Source organism: Aspergillus tanneri, assembly GCF_003426965.1.
Source record: "Aspergillus tanneri strain NIH1004 chromosome Unknown AapTan_6_pilon_pilon_pilon, whole genome shotgun sequence".
Taxonomy (NCBI): Eukaryota; Fungi; Ascomycota; class Eurotiomycetes; order Eurotiales; family Aspergillaceae; genus Aspergillus; species Aspergillus tanneri.
Window position 1 is genome coordinate 2,924,814 of NW_022984633.1, and position 16,568 is coordinate 2,941,381.

General features: G+C 48.2%; 5 protein-coding genes across 5 annotated transcripts; 3 read left to right on the forward strand and 2 right to left on the reverse strand.

Annotated features, from left to right (window-relative positions):
- Window positions 1–315: 315 nt before the first annotated feature.
- On the reverse strand, window positions 316–6,764 carry ATNIH1004_009001 (uncharacterized protein; the record flags this gene model as incomplete). Its single annotated transcript, XM_033573602.1, has 2 exons — window positions 316–6,595; window positions 6,697–6,764. The coding sequence occupies 2 exons, from the start codon at window positions 6,762–6,764 to the stop codon at window positions 316–318; spliced, it is 6,348 nt and encodes a 2,115-aa protein (XP_033424154.1).
- Window positions 6,765–7,561: 797 nt separating this feature from the next.
- Window positions 7,562–8,331, forward strand: RPL27A (60S ribosomal protein eL27; the record flags this gene model as incomplete). The annotated part of the gene is made up of 4 exons (XM_033573603.1): window positions 7,562–7,568; window positions 7,645–7,700; window positions 7,929–8,265; window positions 8,324–8,331. 4 exons carry the CDS (start codon window positions 7,562–7,564, stop codon window positions 8,329–8,331), a joined length of 408 nt encoding a protein of 135 aa, XP_033424155.1.
- A 2,590-nt stretch (window positions 8,332–10,921) lies between these two features.
- On the forward strand, window positions 10,922–11,535 carry ATNIH1004_009003 (putative pathogenesis associated protein Cap20; the record flags this gene model as incomplete). The annotated part of the gene is made up of 2 exons (XM_033573604.1): window positions 10,922–10,972; window positions 11,044–11,535. The coding sequence occupies 2 exons, from the start codon at window positions 10,922–10,924 to the stop codon at window positions 11,533–11,535; spliced, it is 543 nt and encodes a 180-aa protein (XP_033424156.1).
- Window positions 11,536–12,187: 652 nt separating this feature from the next.
- Window positions 12,188–13,343, forward strand: ATNIH1004_009004 (MAGE domain-containing protein; the record flags this gene model as incomplete). Its single annotated transcript, XM_033573605.1, has 3 exons — window positions 12,188–12,214; window positions 12,287–12,659; window positions 12,733–13,343. The coding sequence occupies 3 exons, from the start codon at window positions 12,188–12,190 to the stop codon at window positions 13,341–13,343; spliced, it is 1,011 nt and encodes a 336-aa protein (XP_033424157.1).
- Window positions 13,344–13,808: 465 nt separating this feature from the next.
- On the reverse strand, window positions 13,809–14,469 carry ATNIH1004_009005 (ankyrin repeat-containing protein ANK1; the record flags this gene model as incomplete). The annotated part of the gene is made up of 3 exons (XM_033573606.1): window positions 13,809–14,134; window positions 14,222–14,399; window positions 14,458–14,469. 3 exons carry the CDS (start codon window positions 14,467–14,469, stop codon window positions 13,809–13,811), a joined length of 516 nt encoding a protein of 171 aa, XP_033424158.1.
- Between the last annotated feature and the right edge of the window lie 2,099 nt (window positions 14,470–16,568).

The window sequence follows — 16,568 nt, forward strand, 5'->3', positions numbered from 1 at the left end:
CATGTACAATTACAGTCATTTATTTTTGGACCATTCATTCCAGTCAAGCTGTGTACAAAAGAAATAAAGAAAACAGGGCTAAAAAGCATAGGAAAGTACAAAGGGAAAAAAAAGATATTCAACGCCGAGAATACTCAACTGCCCGACTAGAGGAGAATCGGAAGAATCATCATATCAACAAGTCGCTTGCTCAGCCAAAAAAAGAAAAGAAAAAAAGAAAACAAGAGGTGGTATATCACAAGGAATCGTCGATATCAAAAATGCTGCACACTCGTCACATGTCGTGGATCAGGTCAATGGTTTCTTTTCGGATGTTTATCCCACCGTGCTTGTGAGCTCCGGACCAAGTCCACTGTCACTATGTTGCCCGTAGAGTACCATCTTGGATGCCTCCGCATCTAACTCTCCCATATCTGAGTCATTGGCTGGGTCGTCGCCTTTGGTCGTCTGAGTATCGTCTTTTCCGTCCGAGGGGTGATCTCCTGACTCATAATTCTCTATAGCAGCACCGATGCCTGTGGTGGAGCTGGCGGTACTGACTCGTCGATCAGTGGAGACAACGCTGCCAGTTCCGTACACCATGCTGTCTGTATAGGTTCCAGTATAGCTGGTTCGCCGCTCCGTGCCTGTGTCACTCTCCTCCCCGCTTTGATTTTCTTCCTCCTCCGGGAATGCTTCATTTTCCTTGTTGGCGGCCGAACTCCTACCACCCCACGACGCTTTGCGCTGCGAAAAGTTGGATTTGACCGAGTGGCTTCGCTTCAGGCTGGTAAACCCACTGCTGGCGCTGACCTGCCGGTCCGTAAAGCCCCGGTTGCCCGTAACGTGACTGAGACTAAGGATTCTTCTCTCTTTACTCGCGTTTGATGGAGCACCAGAGCTAGCCTGCGATGGGGTTTGGCCTCGTTTCTTCAGGGCCAATCCAACACTGCTGCCCAGAATACTGCGGTGGTCCTTGGCCGTGCTGGCGTTGCTAGAAGCACTGGGCCCTCGGGCGCGCGAACCACGAGCCTTCTTCATATTCAGGCCGGACACGTTGTTGGGGCGACTGAGAAGCACACTGCGAGCATGGTCGAGGACACCTTCCAGGATTCGTTTCTCCAGGCTGTCCGCCCGATCTTCCATGACTTGCATCTCTTCCTGACGGAGCTCAAGTGCCATTTCCAGGCCCGCAACCTCCTTGTTCAGAGCCGTGTTCTGCCTGGCAAGGTCCTCCTTTTCAGCTTTCAGGTTGCTGATTATCTTTAATAGCGAGTCCTTCTCCTCGCGTAGAGTAATGATCTCAGCTTCGACCTGTTCTCTTTGACCATTGCGCCTTTCGAGTGCAACCGCGGCGTCCTCTGCTTCCTTACGTCTTCGTTCATTCTCATCCGCGACCATTGCTGATTGAGCTGCGAACACCTCGTTCATCTTGCGGGACGTCTCCATGATGTCTTTGTGCATCTCATCCAACTTCATCATCTGAGTTACCGATTGTTCGGTGTTGGTTGCGTGGCCCAGGAGAGTATCCAGCTTCTCATGTACGGGTTTGTTGGTGTTTGTAGCGTGAGAGAGGAGTTCGTTCAACTTGTCGCAGACTTGACCATTGCTGCTCGTAGTTTGGTTTAGGAGCTCATCAAGCTTCTCATGTACCTGATCATTTGTAATGTGCTCCACTAGGATGTCGAGCGCCTCATGCACCTTTTCGTTCTTCGCATGATCCAGGATACAGTTAAGTTTCTCGTGCACTTGACTGTCGTCATACTTCTCCGGCTCAGGCGGCGGAAGAGCAGGGAGCATCTGTGGGATGGTTGAGGGTAAGGTGGACAGGTCCATTTTAAGGTCTTGAGCGGACCTCTGGGATTGGTCGTAATGCTCGCCAACGATGGACAGGATCTGCTGGATAGGCTCAAAAACCTGTGGATGGAACTCGTGTAGCGTATTCTCTACGCGATCCGTAGCCGCGGCAGCTCGTTCAAGGTCGATTTGGGCTTTCTCTTGTTGCGTTCTAACTTCATTGTGCATCTCCTCCATCTTGTTGTACGACACGTCGACCCTCTCGAAGAATGTTTTCATATCGATACTGACCCGTTCACAGGCTTCGTTGACACTGCTGCCCATCGAACCTATGACAAGTTTGATGTCCTCTGCAAGACTTTTGGTGTTGGTGACCGCCTCAAGGCTGGCTTCATCACGCTCCATGGACTCCGAGAATTTCGATTCCATGGCAGTTTGGGCCTCGTCGTATTTGGTGATCACTTCATTGAGCTTTTCGTCGATCTTGGAGCACAGCTCGTTGACAATAGTTGCTCTGGTTTCATCATGCTTAACCATAGCCGCAGTATCTCGCTCTTCCTTTTCCAACTTGCTCGCGTCCTGTTCGCCACGCGCGCGTTCGAATTCTCGATGGATGAGCTCTGTAAGCTCATTGACGCTTTCAACTGTAGTGAAGCTCTCCGCAGAAGCAGCCAGACCTTCGAGAAGTTCCTTCAGCTCCGAGAGCCCTTCGTTACTTCCGTCTAGCTTGCTCTTTAATTCATCTCCAAGTCCCTCAACGACCATGCGAGCCTCATCAACTTTGTCAGCCAGACCAGCATGCTCCACTTTTCGTGCTTCAAAGCCTTGGGCGGTCATCTCGTTTTCCGCTTCGGTCTTTTCTCTAAACTCAGCTACTAGAGCACAGAGATCTTGGATATCCGTCTTCGTCGGCAATGTCTCAACATCGGGAAGCTTGAGCTCATCCACCTGAGTTTTGACCTCGAATATCATGGCCTCCACAGTCTGAAGGTCTGCCTTGACAAGTTTCTCAGTATCATTCTCGTCTTGGGTCCCCTTGCCCTTCAATCCATCAAGTGCGATCCACATGTCCTTCATGAGAGTTTCGAGGGTACCAATCTCGGACTTTGTCGGGCTTTCTGCCTCCAATCGCATAGACATCTCGAATATGGCCTCCTTCGTCTCCTTGACTATGGCTTCCAAGCTTTCAAGTTGCTCGGCTCTCGCTATTTCATCAGGAGCGGGGAACGTCATCTCATCCAATTGAGACTTCGTGTTTCGAAGCAATGTCTCGATGGCATCTGTGTCCTCCTTCTTGGCTGCTGTTTCATCCACAGGGTTCTCGCGTGCTACAATTCCTGCAACAGACCCTTGGAGCTCGTAAAGACCTGCCAGAACCTCGTCCAGATGTTCCTTTTTCAGGGCGTCTACGGACGGTTCGGTGGCGCGAGGGGTTGACTCTATGGCCTCAACTTTGACTTGAAGCTGAGAAATAAGAGACTTAAGTCCTTCAATATCGTTGCTAATATTTGACTCATTGGCAAGCATCAGCTCACCCCCTCTAGTCATTTCGACCTCTTCGGAATTTTTGTGAGAGTCACGTAAGCTTTCGACGTCTGCTTTCAAGGTACTGAGCCCTTCTTTCAGAGTATCGAGGAGCTCTGAATGATCAGATCCTGCTGGCCTCTCAAGGAGCTTCGCTAAGTCTTGTCGAATAGTACCCACACCATCTTGAAATACGTCGACTAGCTCATTGGTGGAAAAGACATTTTCAGGGCTGTCTTTCACATGGCTACTTTGATTGTGGAAAGTCTCAAGACTTTCACGAAGAGCGGCGATGATGTCCTCCTTGTCAGTCCTCGGTTCTGCAGGAACAAGGCTCATATTCACGGACTCCCGAAGACCTTCAAACTCTTGCTTGATGACTTCAGCAATATCCTCTGCCTTGCCAGCTTTCTGGCTTTCTGAGACATCACGAATGGCGTCGAGAATTTCATCTTTTTCTGTGGTCACATTGTTCCGGATAAGCAAGCTGCTGAGAGTGGTTCGAAGGTGCTCGAATTCCTTTTCCATGGCGTCGAGAAGCTCTGGGGTATCTGGGTTACCACGGGACCCGTTCGACAGCGCAGTATCTGTGATCGTCTTCTCCATGTCCGCTTGCAGCAATCGAAAGCCTTCTTTAACGGTGTCCATTATCTCATGCTTCCCAGTGGCTTCAGAAGCGGTAGCGGCATACCCTTCAATCTCCTGTCGTATAACAGTGATTCCATTTCTAATAGAATCTAAAACCGGTGAATTATCTTGTTCGTCGGACAGTGAACGTTGCCTTGCTTCCTCTTTCATTGTTTCTAGCTGTTCCTGAAAGCGTTCCAATATATCCCCAACGTTGTTATTGGTAGAGGTGGTTGCTTCCTGCAGTCCGGCCGAAATGGCTTCCATCAGGTCATCCTTGTTAAGCTCAATCTCCCTGATCATTGAGTTTTGGCTCTCCAACCCTTCTGCAATCGCATTCAGGATCTCTTCGCGGGAGATGGCAGGCTGGACATTAGTGCTAACAGCAGACTGCTGGGCGAGGAATGCTTCATTGATGGCATGCGTGACGTCTTCCTTTGTTACATGGGGTCTCTCCATTTTTCTGGCCGCAGAGAAGTGTACCTCTATCCCTTCTGACACAGCACCCAAAATTTCATCCCGACCCAGGCCAGAGTCAAGACTTTCCCTTGTAAGCACACTTTGGGCAGTCACTGATTCGGTAACTGCGTGCAATATTTCATCTCGAATGCTGCTCAAGTGTTCGGGCTCTAAGGAACGGGGGGCTGGTTGAATGGTCTCAAAGCATTCTCGGATAGTCTCTGCGATCTCATCCTTTGTGATGCTGGGTGGCTGCACAAAACTCTGCATCCCAGCTTGTACAGCCGCAAGAACTTGGTCGTATGTTACAGCCTGTTCAAGCTTCGGCTGATACTCTTTGAGACCTTCCGCAAGACACTCTAGGATTTCATCACGCTCGAGTCCGAAGTTCTGCAACTCAATCTCAGGCTTGTACGTCTCCCAAGCTTCTCTGACTGTCTCCAGGATGTCCTCCTTCTGCATTTCGGTTCCTTGTGTCTGAGCATGTAATTGCGACCAGTCCATGTCGTCAAGGGCGTCTTTGACAATCGAATAGATAACTGAGCCGTCCGTCGCAGCTCGCATCTCCGAAAGAGAAGCCGAATTATGTCTGTTCTCGCTGATTATTGATGCCAATTGCTCCTGGAGCTCGTGTAGGCAACCGTCAACAATTGCGGAGATTTCTTCCTTGCTGGGACTCTTCGGCTGGTCTTGCATGGCCTGAGTCTTCTCCATTTCTTCAAATTGTCGAGCCAGGTTCCTCCCCATTCCTAACACTTCACCACGGAGCTCTCGCACCAGCGCTTTCACCTCATTCGTGAGTCCCCCTCCCTCGATAACGCTGCTCTTCACCCTGTTCATGATTGCTAGCATATCCTCCGTAACCTTATTATCCGTGTGAGCCAGAGACCGTGGATCCGATACTTGACCATTATTCCCGTGTGTTACTTCCATATCAGGCGCCAACAACTGTTCAGGGTCTAGAGTCCTTGACTGAGAGCCAGTGAAGTCGGGGTTCGTCGATGGAGGGATGTGGCTCGCACTGAACCTAGGTTGCGAACGTATCAGCGCCTTGCTCTCTGTGTTGTCTTTCACGACGCTCAAAATTTCTTCAAGCATTTGTGTGATGTTGTTATCTGCATGGTTGCTAGATGTATCGGAGATGGGTCTAGATTTGATTTCTTCAGCCAGTTCAACGAGCTTCTCTTGGCCTTCTTTCGTGGCCATTTCTCGAAGAACTTTCTCCAACAGCGCAATACTGGCAGAGCCATCCGAGATGGGTGCGGGAGAACTGCACAGCTCACGCTCCATTGCTGCGGCGAACGGGTTAGGGCTCTGCATTCGTGGTACTGAATAACTCTTCTTCGAACTCGGAGAACTATCCGATTCCCTGTGGTTAATATCTTTATCAGGGCCCAGGAGAGTACTGAGATCCCACCTTGTGGCAGCATCAGGGTCCAGAAACTTTGCAGACAGACTTGAGGACAGATCGCGGAGGCTTTTCCGAATATCTTCATCTCGGGCATTGGTGGCAGCTTTAAGACTGACGAGGTCCGTGGCATTGTCTTTACTTCGACGGCTTAGTTGTGCCATCTCTCGTTGGAGATTGCTCGCAATATCTGTGAGACTGTGGATTTGTGTCGATAGAGACTCAAGGCTGGAAGGGTTTGCATGGTTAGGCACCACGAATGGATCGGAGTCATCATTCTTCAGCTGTGCTTCGCCCTCCTTCGGTAATTGCATATTTTGCAGGGCCAACATGGTGGCAGAAGGAGGCGTGCTTTCGCCAATAATCGGTTTGGACAGGTAACGATTAGAAATGAGCAAATTGGGGGATTCGCGCTCCGACTCCCGGGTGTCTGGCTCGTCACTGGTCTTTGACGGAGTCTTCTCCTGCTGCTTGAAACCCGGGTCGAGAATCGACGCCTTTAGTGGCCTTTCTGGAGACCTGCTTTCCAGGTAGTTGAGAAACTCCGAACGTGTGTCAGTGCTCTGCAAAGACTGCATGCGCTTATGGAACTGGCCTTTGATCAAGGACTTCTCGGGGGATGTCTTAGGTGGCATCGGATTTGTCGTATAAGGACTGGGAACGTTTTCACGCATCTTTTCTACAAAGTTTGCGGCGACAGCTTGAATACCTGGGGAGACATTTCCCTTCGTTGTAGGACTATTGTAGCCGGGATTCAACGGCAATGGCGGAGGCGCGCGTTCGGGGTCGGAACTGTCCCACCTTCGTTTCCACGGTTTCAAAGTCAGTCTGAAATAATCCATGGTTATATAGTAGAAGAACAAAAAATGACCCCTTGTGGTGAGGCTTTAGCCGACACGTACATGGGTACTGATTGATGTCTAAGAACAAGCTCCCTATCGTGGGAACTTTCGCGAGCGTGAGACGGCATAGTAGGACCTATAGCTCTCGCAGCAGGGTGGAATCGTCAATGTTTCAAACACAGACGAAATTGGTTATGTAGCTGGAATGCGCGCAAGAATGATCGTCGATTAAGCTCGTAAAGGCATATCAGGTCATCAAAACAAAACTAAAAGAGGCAAATACCAAGTGCCCTGGATTGAATCGAGAAAAGTTCAACGATAACAAACAGATGAGAACCAAAAAGACAATGAAGAAGCAAAAAATGACTATACGCTTGCTATGAAGAAGGGAAGGGCAGAGGCAGGGGAGGATAAGCCAAGCCTGAAAAAAAAATGCGACGGACGGTGCAAGGCAAGAAGGAAGAAGGGTGTTGAACACTGAAGTAGGTTATGATCAATTATGTAGAAGACTAAGAAAACACCTGAGTGGAGTACGATGCCTCGAGGAACGGTAGCTCATGGGGCGGCAACTGCAACCCGGCCCAATCTCCAGCGTACACATCAAAGCTGCTCTCATAGCAACGGGTGGCCCTTTGGTTGTCCGGTAAACAATCGTCACCTGGGCGGTGAGACTGGCTGGGCCAAGTTTCTCCGGGATTCGAATGGGGTCAATCCCTATGGGGAAATATTCCTAGAAAGGACTAGTGTCCTTAACTTGGTCACCCGTCGGTAATCCAGCCAATGAAATTGGGGCACACAAAGCCGCTTGCCCTGATCCCGTGCCTTTGTGCACTTGGTGAAAAAAAGCACAGAATCTCATTCTACTCGACCGAAGCACTTCGACAACCACCCCATCGACCTCGCTGCGCTCACCGGGACTTTCACAATGAAGTGTGAGTAAATCGCCATTACTTCTCGATCTCATGCTTCCCCCCCTTTTCGATCCGAGCTGACAGAATGTTACTATAGTCATGAAAGTGGGCCGTGTGGCCATCATCACCCGTGGCCGGTATGCCGGTAAGAAGGTACGACAAGAGAATTCCGTTTTATTTTATTTTATTTTATTATTTTATTTTTTGGCGAGAATGGTTGGGGGGAACACGTGGAATCGATCGAGGGAGGAGAGACGAACCCGAGAAATAGCGATTTCGATATGAAGTACATCGGGCGATGGAGGAGAAAAAGAACGAGGATCAATTGTCGATTATACTAGAGGGATGTGCTGACCGGGGTTTTCTTTTGCGATATTGCAGGTCGTCATTGTCCAGCCCAACGACACTGGTTCCAAGGCGCACCCCTTCCCCTACGCCATCGTTGCTGGTATCGAGCGTTACCCGTTGAAGGTCACCCGCCGCATGGGCAAGAAGACTGTTGAGAAGCGCAGCAAGGTGAAGCCTTTCATCAAGGTTGTCAACTACAACCACTTGATGCCCACCCGCTACACTCTCGAGCTTGAGGGTCTTAAGGGTGTTGTCTCCGCCGACACTTTCAAGGAGGTCTCCACGCGTGAGGATGCCAAGAAGACCGTCAAGAAGGCTCTTGAGGACCGCTACACCAGCGGCAAGAACCGGTGGTTCTTCACTCCTCTGCGTACGTGCAATTCTAAGATTCCAAACACTCTGCCGAGCACGGCGCTGACGATTCGCAGGTTTCTAAACGGGGTATTTTTGGGCGTTATGTTGTTTAAGCGCACAAGGTCTTAGATGAGGCAAAGGGAAAAAAAAAGGCATCGAGCGCATTCGGTTCATGAGCATGGGACGGCCGGAAGACGTATACCATAGCTGGAGAAAGAATTGGGGATGTATCGATGTACAAGTCCAGTACTTGGCCATCTTCTTTAATGAAGGAGGCTATTCAGATCTGGTATCCTCTAAATGAAATGGAAACATGAACAAATTCAAGATTCACCTTTGTTTCTTCTAACGATTGCTGCTATACTACTCACTCCCGTGGGTTTCCGGGTTGCCGCTGCTCCGGATTGAGCATGTCTGTCTTGCGTGCCCTCTGTGAAGGGCATTGGGTTAGGGCATGTCCCCTCTTAGCATTGCCATCCCCGCCTTTAACACATTCTTTCGGTAAACATGGCATGGGATAGCCGAATAGGCGACAGAGAGCGTGATCTCTCAACCCATGTTCTATAATAGTAACCGCGCTCTCGGCAGAGGACTAGACAGGGCTATGCATGCAAATCGGGAGTGGTCGGCACGGAGTAGCTCGGGGCAGGGCAGGAAGGTATCAACAGAGACTTCACTAGTTAGTAGTGTCGAATCGCTACCTACCTCCCTAGTACTACGTAGAGGGAAACCGTAACAGCCCTCGTATTCCTCGGTTCTGACCTACATTGGACTACTGCAATGGTTGCATATCAGTCGCACCGTTTCTCAATTTTTCTGGTCTAGACAGTCGGGTATTATGATTCCCTTCCTTCTATACCTTGGTGCATGCAACTGCATGAGATAATTGTGTCGTCAGTCAGATGGGTTCTCTTGGAGAGCTATTTGTTGGACACCGGTTTTGCAGCCATCTATTTTAAGGAACAGTACATGTTGTACTACTACGTCCTGCTTGTCGGTCCGGGGATCCGGGCCAGTTAACGTACTCTGTACGCTCACACATTGTTCGATCATATGAAATAGGCATCATAATCAGTCGCTTAGTGTGCCTGCCGTCGCACCGCTAAACTAGTTCCTGAGTATCATTGTGAATAATTTGTGGATCCCAGCACTACCTAAGCATAAATTAACAAAAGTACAGAGTACAATGTAACAAATGCACCAGACAAGGTTCTAAGAAAAGCAACTCCTCTCCAGACTGAGGGGAAAGTGCTCAGGCCAGGGTCTCTAAACGAGCTGCATCACTGATCTACGAGGGATATCTGTCAATGTGCCCCAGACAACGGTTGGCGATCAACCGACAGATTCCCCTGTTTGGCTAATGGGAAGATATCAATATACATGAGCAAGGACGCAGTTCGGAGTACTAAGTTCTGTCTGATCCAGTGACAACTACTGGTAAGTACTCAGCGATAGAGCAGGACTCACTGGTATGAAGTCAAAGCAGGCACAATAAAAAAAAAAAAAAAGAGAGAGAGAGAGAGAAAGGAAGAAAGAAAGAAAGAAAGAAAGGAAATAGAAAGAAAGAAAGAGCGCACATACACACATAAATACAAGGATGAAATCAAAATTGCGGACCCTTTATTTGCACCATGTTTGGATTAATTCTGAGACTGAGTATGAGGGTCATTCATTATCGTTGCCAACACTGACAGGCGGCTTTGAGACCCGCAATCACATGTTAACCACATATCTGTTGCATCGCCATTTGCGATAGGTAGGAATACCACCAAGAACTGGACAGCCCACCCGCTCGTTTATGCTTCAGCCTCTTTCGCCACTAGGATAACGCAACCTTGGTGAGCTCATACCCATCAATCAACTAGTTGACAAGCTGTGTGGAACTCTCAGAGAAAGGCTAGAAAGCTCAACTCGAAATTTGAGAGACATCGAAAAAGGATGAGGATGAGGAAGAAAAGAGCACACCACAAGCAACATCACTCCTTTCCTGCTTATCTCCCAAGATCAAGTCCTGTACGGGGAGAAACGGCGTGGCCGAATCATTGGGCAGGGAATCAAGAGGACTAAACGTCTAGTCCCGGTCGTTCCATTGATCAAGTTTGTCTCCCCGGTCGGTTTAGATGCAGGTTATCGGGGACGAATGGGACGAATGGGACGAATTGCCGTCTATTCTTGGGCCGACCATCTCTAGCCGGAGCTCCAGCCCCCGATGAGACGATAGTGATGATTATGATATGATTCTTTTTGCTTTTGCCCCTCCCTATATGGACGGCCCGCTATCACATGCGGGCATGCCCATACTGGCATCAGTAGTAAAAATTAAAATAAAAAAGTCCAGTAATAAAAGTCCTTCGCCCCCTAGCATCCGTAATATCTTTCTTTTCTCCTCTATCATCTGGAATTTCTTGGATTTGAAATCGAAATTCACAGCTTTCCCTTTTGCTTCTTCTGTTTCGGGGTTTCTGTATACCATCGTCCTGTCTTGCCGCACTCTAAAGTAGGGTTCAGTATCCTAACTCTCCCTAAACTTTCACCTTTTTCATTTCTGTGCTTGCATATTCTCCTTTCCCCTCCCTTTTTCTATTCATCTGGTAGGTTTATTGGACTTGAAACTTGAACGTGGTCCTAACATTGCTTCCCAAGAACATATGCCACACGCTGAACGAGACACGATGGGCGACAATCCAGTCAACGGCGAAATTCCTCGCTCTTATTTCATCCATGTAAGCTATTACATTTGCCCCCTTCCATCTCGAGGCTCTGTGGACTGGTTGACTGACCTCTGTTTCTATAGCATCTGGCTTCGTACCCTGTCGTTTCCGACTCGATCACGGTGCTCAAATCCAACAAGTATGGCGCAAAGTCCTTGCAATACGCCGACGAAGGCTACAACCGTCTTGCCAAACCGTTCCTCCCTTACCTATCTAAACCTTACGGCTTCGTTGCCCCTTATATCGCTCGCATGGATACCCTCGGGGACCAGGGATTGACCAAGATTGACTCGAGGTTCCCAATTATTAAGCAGGACACCGAGGAGCTCAAGGTGATGATCCACGATGGTGCTTATTACCCGGTGCGTTTCGCTGGGGAAGTGAAGGGTCATGTCTTCGACACCTATGGCTCCGAGTACAGTAAATGCGGTGGTGATGGAGTGGTTGCGACCGGCAAAGCTATCATCACTACCAGCCTAGTGCTGTCGCAGGAGTCCCTGGGCTACATCAGCTCTCTGCTGCAGAATCAGACCACGCAGGTCAAGGATGCAGTCAATGATAAGAAGGATAATTAGTTGGTCATAGCTGTCGGGGTGTGGAGTTGGAGTGTGAAGTGAGCGGGCATTGAATGTGTTTTTTTATTTCTTCCTTTTTTTTTTCCCTAGAAAGTTATGCTTCTGGCTGGTCTTCCTTTTTTAAGCAGGTGTTTTCATCTTGTCAAGCTTACAGTGTTCTTAACTAGCCCTTGCCCAAATCGCATCTTCTCAGTACTAGGAATAATTGGGGAGATGGCCCGTTTTCCTAACCCCCCAATCCATTTTCTTTTTTCATTTTCTATAAAAAAAAAATGATACGGTGTTTGTTTTTACATGTGAATTACTACCATCATGTAGGGGTCACCAAAGTCAAATGCACAGCAACATTGTTGCATCTGAAGTTTTTTTGGTGCCATTAACTGATTGTCTGACATGTGAATTGGCAAGGCTAGCATGTGATTTCTTGATATGGATAAATCACGTTGGGTCCACATTCGGTAGGAGGGCGCGTCAAACGCGTCAAACATCCAATCTAAACTTGATCTACCGACTTCCTGGGTAGATCAAGAATAAACATACTGACTGCTACTACCACCTAGTGGATCTGATTTCTCTTGCGTATCACTAGTCAGAAGCAACAAGTTACCCTGGGCTAATCCGCCGGTTCTTTTCTTTGAATCAATCAAACACGATGCCTCTTGTTCGCAAACGTCGAGCAGTACGTCCCTTCCAGCCTCTCCAAGACCAGACAGGTGAAACCAAAGTTACTAAATAATATTCCCCGTTTCAGGAGCCAGAATCCCCCAACAATTACTCCAGTTCTCTGGAACGTGAAAGCCACGTATCTGTCGAAAATGCCCGCCGTCGTCGCAGACGGACCGATGATGCCGTTTCTAGTAGTGACGAATCGGACGAAGTGGAGGCGGGTGCCCCGAGTAGTACCAATGTGATGGTGAACAAACTGGTCAGGTTAGCACTGGCCAGCGAGTATTCTCGATTGCCAATTCGGAGAACCGACATCAGCACCAAGGTTCTGGGGGAGCAAGGTTCAAGACAATTCAAGACTGTATTTAATGAGGCGCAACAGGTCCTACAGAGGATTTTTGGGATGGAATTAACCGAGCTGCCTGGCAAAGAGAAAGTGTCCATACAGCAGCGAAGAGGTGAGAAATCCTGCCTACTTTCTTCCCGGTTTGTGTGGTCAGCCCTATACAGGGTTTACTGATTTTGATATAGCCGCCCAAAAGGTCGAACGTCCTTCGTCGACGAATAAATCTTGGATACTGACTAGTACGCTACCGCCTGCTTATCGGAATCCCGAGATTTTGCCTCCAACGAAAGCACCTTTGGAGGGCATCTATACTGGTTTATACTCGTTTATTATTGCGGTGATCTTGCTCAACGGGGGATCCCTTCCCGAGCAGAAGCTCGACCGCTACCTGAAACGGACTAATGCCGATACATATACGCCCGTCGACCGCACGGATCGATTGTTGCAGCGTCTCTGTAAAGAAGGTTACTTGCTGCGAGTCCGCGATATGGATGGCGGGGAGGAAGTGATTGAGTACATGGTCGGCCCGCGAGGGAAGATTGAGGTCGGGGCTCAAGGTGTAGCGGGTTTGGTCCGTCAAGTCTACCGTCAACTGAATCCCACGGAAGACAACGATATCACTCCCTCCGAGAGGAATAAAATGGAAGATTTCGAGCTGCGCCTGGCAAGGAGTCTTGGGTTTCCAAAGCCCGCTCGGCGGACCGACAACCAAGCTACGAATGAGGGTGACGATGCAGACAATCAGCAATCGGAACAATCTATGGAGTCTGATGATGAGTCGGATGAGAGCGGTTGAGACAGTTGCAGTATAGTGGTAGGTTCTGTGCGTATTGATACACAGGTTGGCTGGTGCTTTATAACTCATTTAAGCAAGATCTGTTGGATTTTCTGTATGAATGATCTATGAGAGTATGAATTGGTATGGATGTAAATAATACAAGGATTTTCCTACGTACGTACATACATAGCCATCCGTATTGTGAACATGGACATTACCTCGTTCAGCGCCAACATCTGATACCATGAATCTACAAGAATGGAAAGATTTATCCTACAGTACATCTTGTTCGGGGCCTGCCTCTAGTATCAACATCAAACGCCCGGGGTACATTTCAACCAATCCATAGGACTTTATGTAGAAGGGAAAGAAATAGCCATATCATCACGGTCGTATATCTATGGAGAAGGATGGGAGAAGACGAAAATAGAAACAAAGGAAGAAAGTGGGCAGCCGTCGCTGATGACTACCCCACTCATTTATTTACTCGCTATCGCTGGCACTGCCATGAGCAGAACCGTTGTCTGCATCCTGATGCAGGCCCTCGGTAAGTATGTACTCGGCTTGCTGTAGAGTGGACTTGATCTCGCTGTTATTGTAAACGAGCTCGGCAGGCTTCTGTCCATGTTTATTTCTGACCCGTGGGTCACAGCCCGCTTCACACATCATCTTAATCATTTCCAAGCCAAGCTCGGAGTCCTTTTCGTTGGCGTACCGGACTGCGACATGAAGTGGGGTATCTTTATCGAGACGAGTGAGGGGGTCACATTCGAAAAATTGGATATCAAAAAGAGAATCCATTATGTCGTCTACAACAGCATCGAGTTAGGTCGGGGATTATTAACAGTGGCGATGGTATATACTCAAGGCTGCGGGAGCTCAGCAGGCAGACTTACAGCTTCCGTATGCGGCGCAGATATGAAGGGCATGGTTCCCCAATGGATCTGTGACACTGTTGAAGAACTTCGCCACTTCTTCGTTCGACTTCCCCTTCAGGTCCTTCAAGACCTGTTCAATCAAATGGAGCTGGTCTCGTCGACAGGCTTCCACAACGAGCTCCCGATGAGATGCACCCTAATCGGTCAATGCCTGATTCCTAAAGTGATATACATCAGGCATAAGCAACACTTACATCGTCAGCCATAACTGTTGATGGAGAGCTTTTCGCTGAAGTGAGAAGAATACCAATCTACTCTCGAAGATATACTGCGTAGATAGGTATATGAACCGCGTAGTAAAGGTGATTGCGCGTCTGGGCCGGGCTGAGTGGGCAAGGCAGTACTCAGGAGGCGGACTCGGATAAGGGCGCGGATAGCCGGTAACAAAGAGATACTCAAAAAAAGTGAGTACGTATAATACAAATAATCACCAAATCAGGGCTTTTAGTTGTTCTTGAAGACATCCACACGTACCAGAATGTTGGAGGAGGGACCAGACGATCACCATTGGTGTTGTTGACAGGCTCCAGGGTGCCTAGATCTTATTAGCAGGCAGCTCCCCGCTGCATAATTCCCGCCCGGAGAATTAATTGTGCCGTTCCGTCTGGTCTGCCCCGCGCCCAATGCCCGGAGCCGCAAGGGAAGGCGGTAAGGGACTGTTTCTATCCGCCAACGCTGTTCGTTGACAAGGGCAGAAGAAACCGCATATGCGCCCTTGCTGCAGGACGGTGGAAGCAAGTACACACAGTTCTCTGGTTGCTTTATGCAAGTGATATGTGATGAAAGAATTATTTGCTCCAGATTGTCTGACTAATACATACTACACACTGCTGCCAGCACCTACGATCATTTAACAATGCCATTGACCTGTTGTGTTGCTCCAATCTATGTTGCTCCCTGAATTGGAAGATAGTACTAACTTGGGTTGATCGATCTATCATATAGTCTGCCCCAATTGCAGTAATGCACTAACGATCTCACGAGGAGAACCGACATCCAGACATCCTCTTGGAATCAACCGATTCGAGTGCCGTACATGCCCTTATCAGTACGCTCTGGACCAAAGTTGGTATGAGAAGACCCCAATGAAGCAAAAAGAGGTGGAAGATGTCTTTGGCGGCAAGGAAGAATTTGCAAATGCGGACAGCATGGCCAGTAAGTGTGGTGTCTCATTAAAAAAAAATGTGTATATATCATGGTGGAGGCTGACGTGCATCTTCTTTTCACCCTTGCCTACAGCTCAATGCCCCGCAGAGAACTGCAATGGAGACCGTGCATACTTCTTCCAGCTGCAGATTCGAAGTGCAGATGAACCCATGACTACATTCTTAAAGGTGCGTTCTCCCTCGAACGCATGCGGGCGGTTTTGTATTTACCTCGCATATACTGACCGTTGAGCCGAATAGTGCACTACATGCGGTGCCCGATGGAGAGAAAATTAATCTGTTTGATTGAGAGTTATTTCAGATGGTGTGTGGTGAGAAGGCAAAAAAACGACATGGTAGAGCTTCTATAATTATTGGGCTGCTATTTGTAGGTGGTGATTTACATGGAGTTTCGAGATACCCCTCAATGATTATATGATTATTACTATCTAGAAAATTTTTCTCATTAGCGGCGGCAGATAATCGTCATTTTTGGATTGCCCAAAAAAAAAAAAAATATATCATGGTAAAGCTTGGGTGTCTGGAACCGGATGAGGTTGACTTTTTTATTTTGCCTCCCGAATGTACCAAAAAAAAAAAAAAAAAAGATGAGGGCCATTGACGATCTAAACTGTAGGGGAAGGGGAATCAAGTCTATTTCTATGTTTTGTTGAGACTGATGAGTTTTTTACAATAACATTGTTACTTATAATTATCATCATTTTATATTTTTGTTTTTTTCCTACGTTGACCTCACATCTCCAAAACACAAAAAAGACCTCCTTTGTGGATCAACGGGCGCATGCCACCGCTGCTTTGGCAAAGCTGCGTGTATTAAAACCCCTCGAGGAACAAATCAAATGTTTCGGCCGCCGCGGGGTTCTGTTGCAAACAGGTCCAACACTGATAGGAAAAAAAAAAAAAAAAAAAAAAAAAAAAAAAAAAAAGAACCAGCCTATCTTCTGCGTTGATGCCCAGTATTTCAGTCCAAAATCCACCGAAAGAATTTTCATTGTACACAGTTCGTAGTGGAGGCCGTCAGCGCACCGAGCACAATGGACCCAAGGAAACGTAGGATCCTCGATACCTTAGCAGCAATTTCTGGGCAAGAGCAAAATTCGAAAGGCTCCGCCATGAAGATTTTGCGCTGGTCCCGCACC